We start from the raw sequence: 14975 nt of genomic DNA, 5'->3' as shown, positions 1-14975 counted from the left end.
GCACTATAATTACATGACTCGTTCCAACTACGTACTTAAAGGCTATATTGACTATTGTCTGAGAACATCTTTTAAGATATGATGATCGTTTAATATACTAGAAACATCTGTAGTCTCTTCTTGGGGTATTAACTTTAAACTGGACATCGAAAAAGTGGGATTATACTGATATCAATTACAAATAGAAATTGCAAAAAAAAAAAAGAATAAACATTTGTTACAGTGGTATTTAGTTATTTACTAATAATGCTTTTCCAGTAATTAAACTCTAATGAACGGGAACAAAAGTGGAACTCGGAGGTCTTGGAGGAAGAATCTTCAGCTTTAGGGGTCTATTGTATACTCTTTTAAACAGTGGGAGCTTCAATGAAATAATCCTCACTTTCAATGCCTTGTTTCTAGTAGCATTATCTTCTAATTTACCATGAGCTTTCATGATGGTGTCATCAAACAGTCTTCTTATCATCTCCGACCAGAAACGGATGCAACAACAACTCGGAAGCGGTTCCTCTATCTTCAGGTTTCACTGCAAAACACTTGTCTAGAAACTGCCTTGCATCAGACGGCACAGTGTCTGGAATCTCAGGTACCTTTTTGTCCTCCCCTAAAAAATATTCAAGATCATAAAAACTAACCTCTGACCACGGAGGCTTACCAGTGTACATCTCGAGAACAATGCAACCCAAGGACCATAAATCTAGGGCTTTCCCGACAGTACCATCACGGACAGACTCGGGAGACATGTAGAAAGGAGTTCCCACATAGGGAGAATGGTACTTCCTATTATCGGATTCTTCCTCTCCTTCCTTCAACGTCAATCCAAAATCCGCAATCTTCAGTTCATAAGTGTGATTAGTCGATGTTTGCTGATCATAAACCGGAAAGAGAAGGAGATTGCCCGGTTTAAGATCGCAGTGAACATAACCGTGACTGTGAACCGAGACCAAACCTTGAAGTATCATCCTAGTAAAATCTTTGACGGTCGAATCATTCAACTGTTTGTTAGCACGGATGAAACTGGAAAGAGTACCTGCAGAAGCGTATTCCATAGGTATCTCGTAGACTCTGTTTCCGATTCTGTCGAGTCGTTCGTGGAGAGAACGGCTAAACACTCGCACGATCCTAGGAGATCCTTTGAGCTGGGAGAGTACTCGAAACTCTCTTTGGATAGTCCGACGGTCCGAGGAGATCTTCGTGGCGATGAAGGAGGTTGAGCCATCGTGTGTTGTGTGACGGTAGAGGTGGACGGAGCCGTATGAACCTTTGCCTAGAAACTTGACGAACTTCGTGGATGGTTTGTCTCTGAAACGCCACACTTTTGCTTTCTCTGTGTGATTGGTCTCTATAAACCCTTGAGAAAGTGTAACAACTCCCGCGAGAAAGAAAACGAGTAAGACAACGAAAACACCTAGTTTGATCATAGTCATAGACCAAAGAGAGAAGAGTTATTATAATCGTAGTAACGAACAGAACTGGTGATCTCACTTTTTGTTTCTGTTTTTATAGATAGCTCGACTCTCACTAACTAGTATTGCAATGTCGAAAAAGGAACTTTGTTTGTTATTAAATTGACGATTTTACCCTTCTATTTCCTGTTTTGGAAGTGTTTGTTAACGCAACGCGTACGAAGATTTACTAGTTGACGATTATATACATCTCTTTATCTTCAGATCATCAAATCAAATTCCTATGGGGCTATCTATTTTTATTTTTTTTGTTTTCACCGTTTTTGTTTCTTCGCCAGAGATTAATATTATTATCTGATGACACCCACAGTAAATGATTAAATTAACAACCAGAAGATATAGTGAAACATTTCTCCATCATGTCTCCATAGAGAGAAAAATCACTATGAACCATAATACGACAATGTAAGTTGAACATCATCCTCTTATCTGAACTGTTGTATCTTCTCTTTTGAGTTAGAAAGCTACACATTGTTTTGGTTCTAATATTGGACTTAAGTATTTCAATTGGGGTACGTCATAATTAAACTGACTTCTTCTTGTTATCCTGTGTTCATCTGTTATTTTAATAAGTCTCTATAGCTTGCTCTGAAAATGTTATTGTGTTGTTTGTTGTTGTAATGAAGGAGAGTTAGGATTTCTTGGAATCTTTTGATCTCAAGGCCCCCCGCTTGTTTCTCACTGGTAAGCTGCAGACATGTTATGTACTTGTCTGCCAATCAAAATATTAAAACAAAAACAGGGGAAGCTGATTAATTAACTCCTTGTAAGTTGTCACTTCTGCTCTTGTTGAAAGGCAAATTAAGTAAACTAAGTGTAACGAAGAGCTGAGGAAAAAAATAAAAAAGGCCTATCTATGCCCTGATATATGTCTAAAAAGAGTTCAATGAGGATCATGTTCTTTACTTAACCAAGACCTGGAGAGTAACAGACTAACTGAGATAATCTTGCATAATTTTCGCATAAAGTCAGTGTAGAAACCCAGTAACGGAATTTCTCAAATGTGTTTTCCATTGATTTTTTTTATAGAACAAAAGTCATACATAATGCATGGACAATTCAGTGATATACCAAAAAACTGTTATATAACTCTCTACTAATCAAAAATAAAACTTGAGCTGAACAATAACGAGGTGGGTTATTTTTCTATGCATTGACTCTTCACTTTCACGAGTCTATATACAAATAGACCTCATATTCGAAAGCCTCTGTCTAAGTTTTTCCAACTCCAGACTGATATTCCTCGGGTTACTGCCAGTCTTGGCACTCATAGGAGACGACTCTGTGATCCTACTAACATCTTCACGCAAGAAGATATGATTCAGCAAAGTCGATGCGTCTTTTCTATCATCTGCCTCGGGGGAGAAGCATGTCATGAGAAAGAGTTTTGCGTCAAAAGGAAGATCTCTTGGAATCAAAGGCCCGTGGCAGTTCTTGAGATCGATCAGTTTGTAGTCTGTATGCCACCAAGGTCTTTGTCCCGTGTACATCTCTAGTACAATACATCCCAAAGACCACAAGTCAAGTCCCTTCCCTGTCTCCCCGTGAGAAATTGATTCTGGAGACATGTAGATCGCTGTTCCGGCGAAGGTGTGATGAGGTTGCCACCAGCTAGTGTCTCCATCTCTTCTCGTCAACCCGAAATCCGAAATCTTCAACTCGTGAGAGGATCTCCACGCACCGTTCTTGTTGACATAACTCGGGAAGACGAGGATGTTTGCTGGTTTGAGATCGCAGTGAACGTACCCGCGTCCGTGGATGGTGGCTAAGCCTTCTAGAAGCATACGAGTAAAGTCTCTGACCAAAGCATCAGGCAGCTTCTTGTCTTGGAATTGGTTAGAGAAACTCTTCAAGCTTCCTCCAGGTGCGTACTCCATGTGAATCTTGTACTCCAAGCAACCTTCTTCGTTACGTCTCTCTTGCACTTCGGTCCCGTAACACTGGACGATTCTCGGACATCCTTTGAGTTCAGACAGGATCTGAAACTCAATGTAGAGAGACTCGGCGTGTTTATGGTCGGAGGTTTTTGCGGCTGCGTAAAGGGTCTTGCCGTCGTGACGTCTTTTGTACTTGTAGAGACTCACAGAACCGAAAGAGCCTTTTCCCAGAAACTTGTCGAAGTACAACTCTGGCCCCGCCATTGCAATAGAAAGATGAGAGCTTAGGGGAAATCTGAGAGCTGGTAATAATAGCTTGGTGAAGTTTCGACAAATATAATAAAGCTACTAACGCGTATATGTCATAAGATCAGTAACTGAATGTCTTCGGTCCCAAGTTTCTTCTTTTATTTTCCTTTTTTCAATTTACACAAAAACAAAAAAAGATTCCCTTTTTTCTGAGAACAGAAAAGTTAAGAAAAGGAAACAACAAATAATGACCGTTGTGGGTTTTCGATATACATCTTGATTTCTTTTCAATGTATTTATGGAAATTAAAATGCATAAGAAAAAGGAAATAACAGAAAAGGTACCGTTAGGCCTGGGCATTTGGGTACCCGTTCGGGTTCGGATCGGTTTTTTCGGATTTCGGTTCCATTTTGTAACACCTCCTAGGTCTCATTCTAGTAAATTTACAAGTACGGATCAGATTCGGATATAACACTTCGATTTCGGATCGATTCGGATATATCCGAAGTAACCATATATCATTCGAATTCGGATTATATCAGATCGGTTCGGATATATCCAAAGTAAAATCGAAAATCTAAAAGTAAAACATAAGAAATATATCATTCTTTGTATATAATGGAGTATTTAAGATATTTATTTAAATTTTTAATACTTATTGTTAGATATCATATCTAAATAAATATGAAATTGAATATTTGAAGTACATATTTATGTTTCAAATATTTATATTATATATTAATTTGGACGTTCGGATCGGTTTCTTCGGATATTTTTTCGGGTTTTCGGGTTTTTTGGGTTTTCGGGTTATCTGTTCGGGTTCGGTTAATAACACTTCGGGTTCGGATATGTTTTGTAACACCCTATAAGATCCATTGAGGTATTTTTTACATTTCGGATCTGGTACGAATCGGGTTTTTCGGTTCGGATTTGGTTCGAATCTCGGTTTTTGGATTTTATGCCCAGCCCTAGGTACCGTTATGTTTTTTTTTTGAGGTTAGCAAATTAATAATTGAGTAAATGAAATTGATTAAATACTGTTTATTAGAAGCTATAATTTGAGCCATGATCACAGTGACCTACAGCGACAACCTCTGTCATCATCTTAGAATCCCCTTTTTTTCAGTCACAGACTCACAGCCGATAGAAAGATTAGTGCTTCGGTTGAACAGGAAGAAGAAGAAGAAAGTCCTCATGGGAAGATGGGACAGTTGATAACGAGTTTATGCAGAAGAAGATTTCAAAGAAATGTTGCATCTTTCACAAACAGAAGCCCTTTGATGAGGATGATCATGATCATGATCATAACCCTTCCAAAGCAGCTGACTAATCAATTGAGGCTTTTCACATCACAGTCTAGAGATATCTGAATCTTTATAATAAGATCATGGATTGGAGACGACTACTTCTGCTGAGGTTTTCTTTTGGTTTTGATGATCTTCTTTTCTTGTAACTGACACGGTAACACCTTGTTTGGCTTTGTCACTATATATATGTACATGTAATTTGAATATTGCACTATGAAGATAGATATAGCAAAAGCTTTTGATTCTGTTCACTGGCCATTTCTGTTGAATACTCTAAGAGCTCTTAACATGCTAGAGGAATTTGTTCATTGGATAGAGCTGTGTGTTTGCTCTCCATCCTTTTCGGTTCAAGTCAATGGAGAATTGGCGGGGTTCTTTCAGAGTAGAAAGGGCTTAAGACAGGGATGTGCTCTATCTCCATATCTATTCGTTATCTGTATGAATGTGTTGTCTAGCATTATGGATAAAGCGGCTGCAAGGGGGATTATTGGATACCATCCTAAATGTCAGAATATTTTGCTCACACATTTGTGTTTTGCAGATGATCTTTTGGTGTTCACAGATGGAACCAAAAGATCTATTGAAAATGTTCTGAAGATTTTTGAAGACTTTGCTGCAATCTCTGGTTTAAAGATCAGTTTGGAAAAGTCTACATTGTTCACAGCTGGATTATCTGATATTCAAGCGAGAGATATCCTAACCTGCTTCCCATTTGCCTCTGGAAAATTACCAGTCAGGTATCTCAGTCTTCCTTTACTCTCTAGGAAGATGACGATCAATGACTACATGCCTTTAGTACAAAAAATACGGAAAAAGATGAGTTATTGGACTGGGAGATTGTTGTCTTATGGAGGAAGGTTACAGCTCATCAGTTCTGTTATCACTAGTGTGGCGAACTTCTGGCTATCGGCTTTCAGACTTCCAAGCAGTTGTTTGAAGGAGATAGAGAGATTGTGCTCTGCATTTCTGTGGTCATGGCCAGACCTAAAGACAAGTAAGGCGAAGCTATGTTGGCAAGATGTTTGTCTACCCAAGAAAGAAGGTGGGCTGGGATTAGACCTTTAAAAGAAATCAGCATTGTTCTTGGTTTGAAGTTGTTATGGAGATTGTTCTCTACTCGCTCTTCCTTATGGGTGAAGTGGATCCATTGCTACCTAATAAGGAAAAGTTCCTTCTGGTCGACGAAATATAATGCTAGTAATGGTTCTTGGATGTGGAGAAAGATTCTGAAGTTAAGAGAGATAGCTAAATCTTATATTCGAATGGAGGTTCACAATGGCAGAAATACATCTTTCTGGTATGATTCTTGGTCTTCTTTAGGATGTCTCAAAGATCTTCTTGGAGTGAGAGGTACAATTGGTCTTGGCATTACAGAACATGCTTCGGTTGAGGAAGTGATGCTCTATCATCGGAAAAGAAGACATAGACTGGCTATTCTTAACACTGTGGAGGGTGAAATTGAAGAGTTAAAGAGCAGACGTAGTGAGGACGATGATATTCCCTTATGGAGGCAGGATGAGACCAGATTTACAAAGGTTTTCTCTACTAAGAAGACATGGCTTTACATGAGACAGGAGCAACCAGTATGTACATGGAATAAAAGAGTGTGGTTTTCACGATCTACTCCCAAATATTCTTTTATGTTATGGGTGGCTGTGAAGAATAGGTTGCAAACCTGTGACAGAATGAAGAAGTGGAACACATCTATAAATGGAGTTTGTGTGTTATGTCAAGAGGAAGAGGAGACTTGTCCACACTTATTCTTCAAGTGCAGATACTTGAGGAAAGTTTGGAAGTCATTGATAGGTGGGATTATGAAGGAGGCTTTCTCTCTTGAATGGAGTGTGATTCTGGATTTGATTTCCCAATCAAGTTCTAGTTTCACACCCTCTGAAGTATTCATTATCAGATATATTTTTCAAGCGTTGCTACATAGTATTTGGAGGGAGCGCAATGCTCGTCGGCATGGAGAGCAACCAAGAGATGAATTGTTGCTGATTAAATGGGTTGATAAAGTGATAAGACTGAAGCTTCTAGCTGTGAAAGGGACGGGGCAAATATATCTTGAGGAAGGCTTGAGTGTGTGGTTTGGCTCAAGAGTTACATGAGTTTTTTTTTTTTAACATACAGAAAAGTAGAGTTTTAAGAGTCTAATGATATGTAGATGGAGATCACAACAGTAGCACTTGATGTAATTAAAGTTTTGATTGAATAAAATTTTACATTCATTCGAAAAAAAAAGAATATTGCACTGTAATGGCATTCACTGCAATGCTGATTTTAACTACTTGAGAGCTGTTTTGACAATTATCATTTCAGATGATCGTTTTAATACTTACTATTAGATCACGTGTGCGTGGAAAAGGGTCTTTATTACGCATAAAAGTATCTCATTTTATACATCGGTCAGGTACACCAGATTTGTTATTTTATGCCAACCTCAAGTGTTCTCATTAACCAAAACAAAGTGGTTAAAGAAACTTTTCATCTTACAAGTTGCAATCAATTTGAGTTACTTAATTAGTACACAATTGTTCTCTATCAGATACAAACTGGAAAAAGTGGAACTGTATTCATCCTATCAGATACAAACTGAACATTAGATAAAAGAATCAACATTTGTTACAGTGATAACTAATATTTCAGTAAACTCTACTGAACAGGAACAAAAGTGAATCCTGGTGGTCTCGGAGGAATGATCTTCAGCTTTAGAGGTTTCTTAAAAAGTTGGAGCTTGGATGAAACAATCTTCACTTTCAATGCCTTCTTCGTAGTAACACTATCTTCCAATTTAGCATCAGGCTTTACGATGGTGTCATCATCAGCAATCTTCTTGTTATCATCTCCGACCAGAAACGGATGCAAAAGCAACTCAGAAGCGGTGCCTCTATCTTCAGGTTCCAGTGCAAAACACTTTTCAAGAAACTGCCTTGCATCAGACGGAACAGTGTCTGGAATCGCAGGTACTTTTTTGTCCTCGACTAAAACATCTTCAAGATCATAAAGACTCCTAAACTCTGACCACGGACGCTTACCAGTGTACATCTCGAGAACAATGCAACCCAAAGACCACAAATCTAGGCCTTTCCGGACAGTACCATCACGGACAGACTCGGGAGACATGTAGAAAGGAGTTCCCACAAAGGGAGAATGGTAACACCAATTATCAGATTTTTCCTCTCCTTCCTTCAACGCCAATCCAAAATCCGCAATCTTGAGTTGGTAACTGTAAGTCCACGCTTGCTGATCGTAAACCGGAAAGAGAAGGAGATTATCCGGTTTAAGATCGCAGTGCACATAACCGTGGCTATGAACCGAGACCAAACCTTCAAGTATCATCCGAGTAAAGTCATTGACGGTCGAACCATTCAACTGTTTGTTAGCACGGACGAAACTGGAAAGAGAACCTGCAGAAGCGTATTCCATAGGCATCTCGAAGACTCTGTTTCCGTCAGAGTCTAATCCTTCGTGGAGAGAATTGCTAAACACACGCACGATCCTAGGAGATCCTTTGAGTTGGGAGAGCACTCGAAACTCTCGTTCGATAGTCCGACGGTCGGAGGAGACCTTCGCGGCGGTGAAGGAGGTTGAACCGTCGTGCTTTGTGTGACGGTAGAGATCGACGGAGCCGTATGAACCTTTACCTAAAAACTTGACGAATTTCATGAATGGTTTGTCTTGGCAACGTTGCACCCTAATGATCGCCATTACTTTCTCTTTCTGTAATACTTCTCTAGAAAAAGTCGACAACTAAATCTCGAGAGAGATTGGTAAGGAAGAAAACGCCTAGGCAAGAAGAAACCCTAGTTCGAACAGAAACCTAAGAGAAGAAGTCTTGTATGAAAAAGTGTGATCTCACTCTCGTTTCCGTGTTTTTATAGTCGAATCTCTCACTATATTTTCCTTTTTCTTAATATATCGAAAAAAGGAAATTAGTTTGTTATAGTTAGTGACGAAATAATGACCGTTGTGGGTTTTCGATATACATCTTGATTTATTTATTTTTTTTTCAATTTATTTATGGAAATTAAAATGCACAAAAAATAAAAAAAAGTTTCAAGTTAATAAGGAAATAAGAATACAACATTAAGGGGATTTGATTTATATATATATATAATAATATTTTACTGTGTAATTCAAAAGGATCCAAACTCCAAAGCAAACAACATGCAATCAGAAACACACTAAAGCTCCAAAATGCACACTGAGAGCTAAATTTTATACCTAAAAACCCAAAGCCTTTCCGAACCAAGTAACCAACTACGGCTTGCCATTGGCCTTTGGCTGAAATATTTGAACCAAAGACCACAAAATGTCCATTCTCTGCATCACTTTGTTGCTTTGACTCTGCCATTTCATATGATGACCATATTAGTCACCCATAGTAATCCAATGCTCAAGCAAAAACCCTAGAGAAAAAAAGTTCTCATGAAGATAATTTTGACTCCTACCTCAACTACAAAGCATATCCATGTTTTATCTCCCTGAGCCTCGGTGACGCCTCTCAAAATGGTAAGATCCAAGCTCCTGATCACGTTTGATATCTCAAGAAAATGGCTACACTCTTCACATAACATCTGTCCAAAACCCCAAAATATTTCAAAGAACTTGGAACTTGGAACTTGGGAACGGAAGGAAGTTCAAACAAACACTAACCAAAAAGGAAGAAAGAAGACATTACATACCTCGATAAGCACCATCCCATGCTTGTTCAGATTCTCCACGATTATAGAGCACACTTGCAGATGGCCTCCAACCTCCACTGCGCAGGTTGAACCTTGCCCGCCAGTTTCCTTTTGTTGCATCTGAGATTACAAAGTTATCAGACAATGTCGATACAAACTTGTGGCTATTCTACCCTCTCATTAAAAGAATTCTGAATATTTACCAAATATTTGCTACATCAATCAGTCAAACATAACAGCCTTATTATGTGTCCATTTGCAAATATGGAGGCATGAAAAAAAGTTTCTAGGATGGAACAGAGATTATTAGTATCAAGAAATCTGATTTTTTTTTTAACCTTTGCATTGGCACTTTTACTGAGCTTGTCAGCATGCTTAGTAACATTCTGCAGAAAGAGCATGTGCTTGATCGTGCGTTCTAGCAAAGAATCAATACTGCACTGTAATATACGACAGAAAGTTATTAGCAATCAGAAAAAACATTGGCAACTATGAAAATCATTATCTTCTAGAAACAGAAACTACAAAATCAATTATAACTTTATCCAACTTAAAACACTAGACCCTACAATGTTCCAGCTAGGAGGAGCAAAGTCACCTTTGATCCATTAGGCACAAGTTCTCGAAGTTCCTTGATTCGATCCTGAATGAGTTGCCTGTCTCTTGGGCGAGGCCGAGAACTTTCACCAGGTTTAGCCCTCCTTTTGTTCTTCTTAGGCATCTCCAGGGATGTCTGAAAGTGATCACTAGAGGAGCTGGGACACGTTGATGAGAACCCAATGGAAGAAAATGCTCCACAGATATCTGACGGATTCTGTTGAGTATCCACCTCTACTAGTGGCTGATTCATAGCTCTATCATTTGGGTTACTAACAATATGCTTGTTTTGACCTGAGGGTTCTGCCATTTCCATGCTGGTAAGAAATGACTGTACAGATTTGCTCGAGAAGATATCATCTCTGGCATTGCCTTCGCTATGACAAACATTAGCAACCACAGCATCTAAAAGATTCTCAGGGGCAGAGTCAAACGTAAGCTGGCTATGACTCATATTATCATCTGTTGGTCTTGTTGCTGAGCCATGTTCAGACTTCACTAGCTCCTCGAGACCTCTGCTCGTTTGCTTGAAACCAGAGCCTAATGCCTCTAACAGCTCGCTGCCAGGGAAATTATATCCAGATGAGATCAAAGCATCAAATCGACTTGACTTTTCGTTATCAGTCGATAAAGTATGAAAAGTTGAGTCCAGGCCTGGATATGACTGATCTGTTATCAATCTTTCAGTGTCAATTGCTAAAGTAGATGAGCTTGTGTTGTTGAGCACATGATTCTTCAAATACGGATGTAAATTAGGATATTGAGTTAGAAAACTTGACTCTTCCACGTCCATAGCTTTGCCAACTTCCCCAGAGCAGTTAGGGAAAGCCTCAACATGCGAACATTCAGAAGGTAATTTTGGCTGCAAGAAAGAAAAAATACAACACATCATGTTACTAGTCAGGAAGCTAGTTCAGGTCACTGTTAAAAGAGCCTTTAGCACTCTACTCCTTCGTTTTCGCAAATAACGAGAAACATAGACAAACGTGAATCCATATTTGTATGAAGAAGATCTTTACCAGATAAAACGAATTGTTCATATTACATTGCACTAAATTTTCTTCATGATCTGGCAGTGGATCCTTGAGTGCCAAAAACATGTGTTTGATATGATTCACCAATGTCACATCTTCATCAACCTGCTCCACACAAGCACACAATAAGACCAGATCTGTACATAGCGTTCTGCGAACAAGATGTCCAGATATATGATGTTACTTACTTTAAGCAAAGAGCCTAGCTGCACAACACCACAGGGACCAACAGGTACTACAAGAATGGTCTGTGACGAAGGACGAACAGAGATTTATTAAAAAAAAGTCTTAAGTTGCAAACTTTGAGGAAGTCTTTGAAATTGATGCAACTGATCAGAAAAACAGAATAGTAAAGAAAAAAAATCTCAAAATACCTTGATTGCAGCAGATATTTGACTCTCCCAAACGTTATGAAACTGTAATTGGAAAGAGGTACAGTTTTAAGAACATGAAAAACAGAAGAAAAAATCAACGCTCGAAAGAAGTTCCTAACCTCTGAGGCTGAGTACCAGTTGTCATAATAATCAGGGAATACCCACTGATGTTCTCCAGAAACCGCAACATGTCCTACAATCCTGTTAACATAGACATGATTCAAAAGAAGATCAGTCTCGGCATCGTCCAGTCACATAATTCAACAAGAACTGCAAGATTCTGTGACTAATAGTAAAAGGTTCTGCTGGCATCATCAATTGCCGAGACAATACTAAAGCTTTGCATCATGTAGCTAATGTCACAAAAACAAATAAGAAAAACGCAAATTCAAGCTATATAGCTAAATGCCAGACTGCGTCACACACTGTTGAGCAAAAGATGCATAGTTGAAAAGATGACGCCAAGGAAAAGTGAGTTAGCAAGCAGTTTATTCTTACCCTTCCCCTAGAGAATAGACATGATAAGCCATCTTCGCCAAAGCTAAACCCAGTGGGTCATGTGCTCCATGCATGTTTTTTGGTGAGTTGTAGTGCCCATGATTGTCATAGTAAGCATCCTCCAAGGTAAGTACCCTGCAAGTGTTCAATATTCTAGAAATCAGAAACTATCCTGGGCAACTAAACGCTCAATTAATATGGCAATAACTAGTTCAAAACCCAATAGAGTACAGTCCACACTCATCATCAGATAAAGACTGATTCTAGCGCAAACACCTATTACAGAAGCATTACTTTTACAGGCTATGAGCACCTAATAACTCTTCCAAAAGATTAAGCCACTTAAACTACTACTACTGTATAAGGTTTCATATGTTCTTTTCACAGGAGCAAGTTGGAGGACACATGTGCTTACAGTAAACACTCTTTAAAAGCAAAATGGCAATGTTTAGACGACTCACATTCGAGATGGATGGTTAAGTTTCCAGAACACAGCATACTTCCACTCCGTGTTGGAGCAAAGACTCCTCAGTATCTCTTGAGAAGTAGAACCCATTCTAAAGGGCAAAAACCAAACCCCCTCCCCCTCTTCACTAATGTCCGACTCAAGGGAGACAAAGAGAGATGAGAACTCTCCGGACAAATAAAAACACAAAACCCTTTCCCTTGATTCTTTTATAAGTTCGAAACAAGACAGTCCTTGTCTACCCAAACACAAAAAAAAAAAAAAAAAAAAAAAAAAAAAAACCTTTTTGACCTTCGGGTAAGCTACAAAGTGACTAACTACCCCTGTATGAACCTCTTCCAGCTTGTTCTCTTCGTAATCCAGCTCTTGGATTTATCGGCGGTCCTACTTCATCCTGTGAGATTTGCCTCTTACCCATTCCTTTTCCCCCAAAAAGCCCAAAAGGAATCTAATTTAACAACCCTAGCCTCTGTCCAAAGAACCAGACTTTCAAACAGTTGGAAACAGAACCAGCGAGATAGATCTGTTGCCTTGAGCTGCCGCCATTTCTAGTTCACGAACTAAAGTTCAAAACTTTACAAGGAGAAGAGAGAGGAAAAGGAAGCAGAGAGAGAGAGAGAGAGAGAGAAAGAGGTTGTAAGAAGAGAGTTTAGCTTATGTCAGAAGACATTGGTTCTTGTTGTCAATAATTGATCTCTGCATCACTCGGATATAAAGAATCTTTCAATCTCAGCTAAAGAAATCTGAAACAAGAGAGAAAAGGAGAGGAACTGAGCCAAAAGACGGTTCCTTTTTTTTTATAAAGGGAGAAAGAAGATGAAATCAGGCTAAGTAAGCGGGCGAATCACGCACCATGCTCATTTTAGCAACGGAAGCTGAACGATAATGTTCAATCGTGCGCATGTTAGTTACTTAGGTAGTGAGTGAGTGGGAGGGTGTGCTTTGAGGTTTGAGAGGGTAATGAGAGATTTTATGTTGAAAACTTTGAGAGGGATACGATCTCTTAAATAGTAATGGCCAGCAAAATCATTCTCCTACTGAATTTTTTTGCTTCCTTCTTACTTTCTTTTTTTATTTACCTTTCAATTCTTTCATATAAAAACATATTAAACCAAATCTTACTTCTTTTTTTTTGTATTTATTGTATGTTTAGTTGTGTGAACTCACCACCAGCATATTCAATGTCACTACGGGAACACAAAAACTTGAAATGGTGTATTCATGCAAGTATATAAACATCACATATTTGACGTTAAACTATGACTTATAATTGGTCGTGAGTTAAAGTTCATTAAGGTCATAGGTTAACGTTCATTAAGCTCTAGATTTAGACGTCCATAGTTATAAAAAAACATTTAAGGGGATAAAAAATTTATAATATAGTGGCTTTGGAGTATTTTTTTTTTCATGTTTTAAGCGGTTAATTACATAAGACCGGGTCAGTCTGATTGTAACTTCAAATTATGTTACTTATAAATTAATAAGTAAAACAATTGTTGATGGTAGAGTTGAAATGTTAAATTTTAAACCCTCGTTTCATTTTCAGAAAGAAATTTGTGGATATTCAGCTTTTGGTAAAAAGAAAATGATTTCATTTGCCAATATAAAGTTGAAACATATTGGACTTTATAACTTGTCCATTAGGACCATTACATATTATGATGAAATAGACTCTGCTCCTTTTATTTCCCTTTTTGTATTGTCAACAAAAATCAAATGTCTTTTTCATACTCACTCATTTTGTCTTGCTTACCATAATAATCTCTGGACAAAGGAAAATACCCATTGCATAACCCATTTGCTGCCCTATGCTATTTTTAGTTGGGGGTGGTCCACTATATAACCAAGATCGCATTCCTAATGCTTAAGAGTAAGATGTTTGGTCCAAATTAATATTAAACCAACTGGTCCAATTATCACCAAATCAAACAACCAATGTAATTTTTATTAGATATTGACATTGCCCCTACGAAGAAAATCTTTGTATACATATCTTCCGAATTCACAACTGTGTTTTTTTTTTTTTTGCTAAATTATATGCTGTTTTTTTTTTTTTTTCTCTTGGTCGATCTTTCGATAAATTTTTTAAGAACGCAAGAGTTGAGAGTATTTTGAAATGTGTATAATCTGATATTGAGTTCCACTTGAAAATGAAAATGATGATGTTTTACTATTGATTGCTCATTATATTTTAGCTAGAGGGGATCTTATTATATGCTCTCATGACATGTTTCCATCAATGTGTTCTAATGCAACTCACCAACTCAACATCCCTTTCCCCATTTCATCATTTTTTTAATCTTTTGCTCCTTTTTACCTCAATTCATTTATGCACACATATTTATATCTTATCCTCATTTTTAATCATTCTTTTTCACATATTTAATTTTTAAAGCATCTCCAACTCATCTTTATATATGTT

General features: G+C 38.1%; 5 protein-coding genes across 5 annotated transcripts; 1 reads left to right on the top strand and 4 right to left on the bottom strand.

Annotated features, from left to right (window-relative positions):
• Window positions 1-157: 157 nt before the first annotated feature.
• Window positions 158-2077, bottom strand: LOC106453622 (mitogen-activated protein kinase kinase kinase 20-like). The gene has a single exon (XM_013895850.2). The coding sequence runs from the start codon at window positions 1425-1427 to the stop codon at window positions 447-449; it is 981 nt and encodes a 326-aa protein (XP_013751304.2). The 5' UTR covers window positions 1428-2077; the 3' UTR covers window positions 158-446.
• A 440-nt stretch (window positions 2078-2517) lies between these two features.
• LOC106453623 (mitogen-activated protein kinase kinase kinase 20-like) lies at window positions 2518-3607 on the bottom strand. Its single transcript, XM_013895851.3, has one exon. The coding sequence runs from the start codon at window positions 3605-3607 to the stop codon at window positions 2642-2644; it is 966 nt and encodes a 321-aa protein (XP_013751305.2). The 3' UTR covers window positions 2518-2641.
• A 1505-nt stretch (window positions 3608-5112) lies between these two features.
• LOC125608532 lies at window positions 5113-7007 on the top strand. The gene is made up of 2 exons (XM_048778952.1): window positions 5113-5941; window positions 6220-7007. The coding sequence occupies exons 1-2, from the start codon at window positions 5113-5115 to the stop codon at window positions 7005-7007; spliced, it is 1617 nt and encodes a 538-aa protein (XP_048634909.1).
• A 199-nt stretch (window positions 7008-7206) lies between these two features.
• LOC106453626 (mitogen-activated protein kinase kinase kinase 20-like) lies at window positions 7207-8711 on the bottom strand. The gene has a single exon (XM_013895853.3). The coding sequence runs from the start codon at window positions 8605-8607 to the stop codon at window positions 7552-7554; it is 1056 nt and encodes a 351-aa protein (XP_013751307.3). The 5' UTR covers window positions 8608-8711; the 3' UTR covers window positions 7207-7551.
• Window positions 8712-8944: 233 nt separating this feature from the next.
• LOC106451373 (transcription factor bHLH155) lies at window positions 8945-13522 on the bottom strand. The gene is made up of 11 exons (XM_013893300.3): window positions 12549-13522; window positions 12088-12222; window positions 11709-11790; window positions 11590-11631; window positions 11404-11463; window positions 11201-11320; window positions 10183-11043; window positions 9923-10024; window positions 9585-9704; window positions 9351-9476; window positions 8945-9246 (listed from the first exon to the last, which is right to left on the bottom strand). Exons 1-11 carry the CDS (start codon window positions 12641-12643, stop codon window positions 9160-9162), a joined length of 1830 nt encoding a protein of 609 aa, XP_013748754.2. The 5' UTR covers window positions 12644-13522; the 3' UTR covers window positions 8945-9159.
• Between the last annotated feature and the right edge of the window lie 1453 nt (window positions 13523-14975).

The sequence above is a fragment of the Brassica napus genome, chromosome A5 (assembly GCF_020379485.1).
Source record: "Brassica napus cultivar Da-Ae chromosome A5, Da-Ae, whole genome shotgun sequence".
Taxonomy (NCBI): Eukaryota; Viridiplantae; Streptophyta; class Magnoliopsida; order Brassicales; family Brassicaceae; genus Brassica; species Brassica napus.
The sequence above is the reverse complement of the archived record's forward strand: the minus strand, read 5'-3'. Positions and strand labels throughout refer to the sequence as shown.

What these genes read in the sequence shown, in the direction of transcription:
- LOC106451373 (XM_013893300.3), bottom strand. Translation starts at nt 12,643, where the DNA reads ATGGGTTCTACTTCTCAAGAGATACTGAGGAGTCTTTGCTCCAACACG. An exon ending in CTTAACCATCCATCTCGAAT is followed by an intron (nt 12,223 to 12,548) that starts GTGAGTCGTCTA and finishes GAACACTTGCAG; the next exon opens with GGTACTTACCTTGGAGGATG. An exon ending in AGCTAGGCTCTTTGCTTAAA is followed by an intron (nt 11,321 to 11,403) that starts GTAAGTAACATC and finishes TGTGTGGAGCAG; the next exon opens with GTTGATGAAGATGTGACATT.
- LOC125608532 (XM_048778952.1), top strand. Translation starts at nt 5,113, where the DNA reads ATGAAGATAGATATAGCAAAAGCTTTTGATTCTGTTCACTGGCCATTT. An exon ending in TTGTCTACCCAAGAAAGAAG is followed by an intron (nt 5,942 to 6,219) that starts GTGGGCTGGGAT and finishes GGTCTTCTTTAG; the next exon opens with GATGTCTCAAAGATCTTCTT.
- LOC106453626 (XM_013895853.3), bottom strand. Translation starts at nt 8,607, where the DNA reads ATGGCGATCATTAGGGTGCAACGTTGCCAAGACAAACCATTCATGAAA.
- LOC106453622 (XM_013895850.2), bottom strand. Translation starts at nt 1,427, where the DNA reads ATGACTATGATCAAACTAGGTGTTTTCGTTGTCTTACTCGTTTTCTTT.
- LOC106453623 (XM_013895851.3), bottom strand. Translation starts at nt 3,607, where the DNA reads ATGGCGGGGCCAGAGTTGTACTTCGACAAGTTTCTGGGAAAAGGCTCT.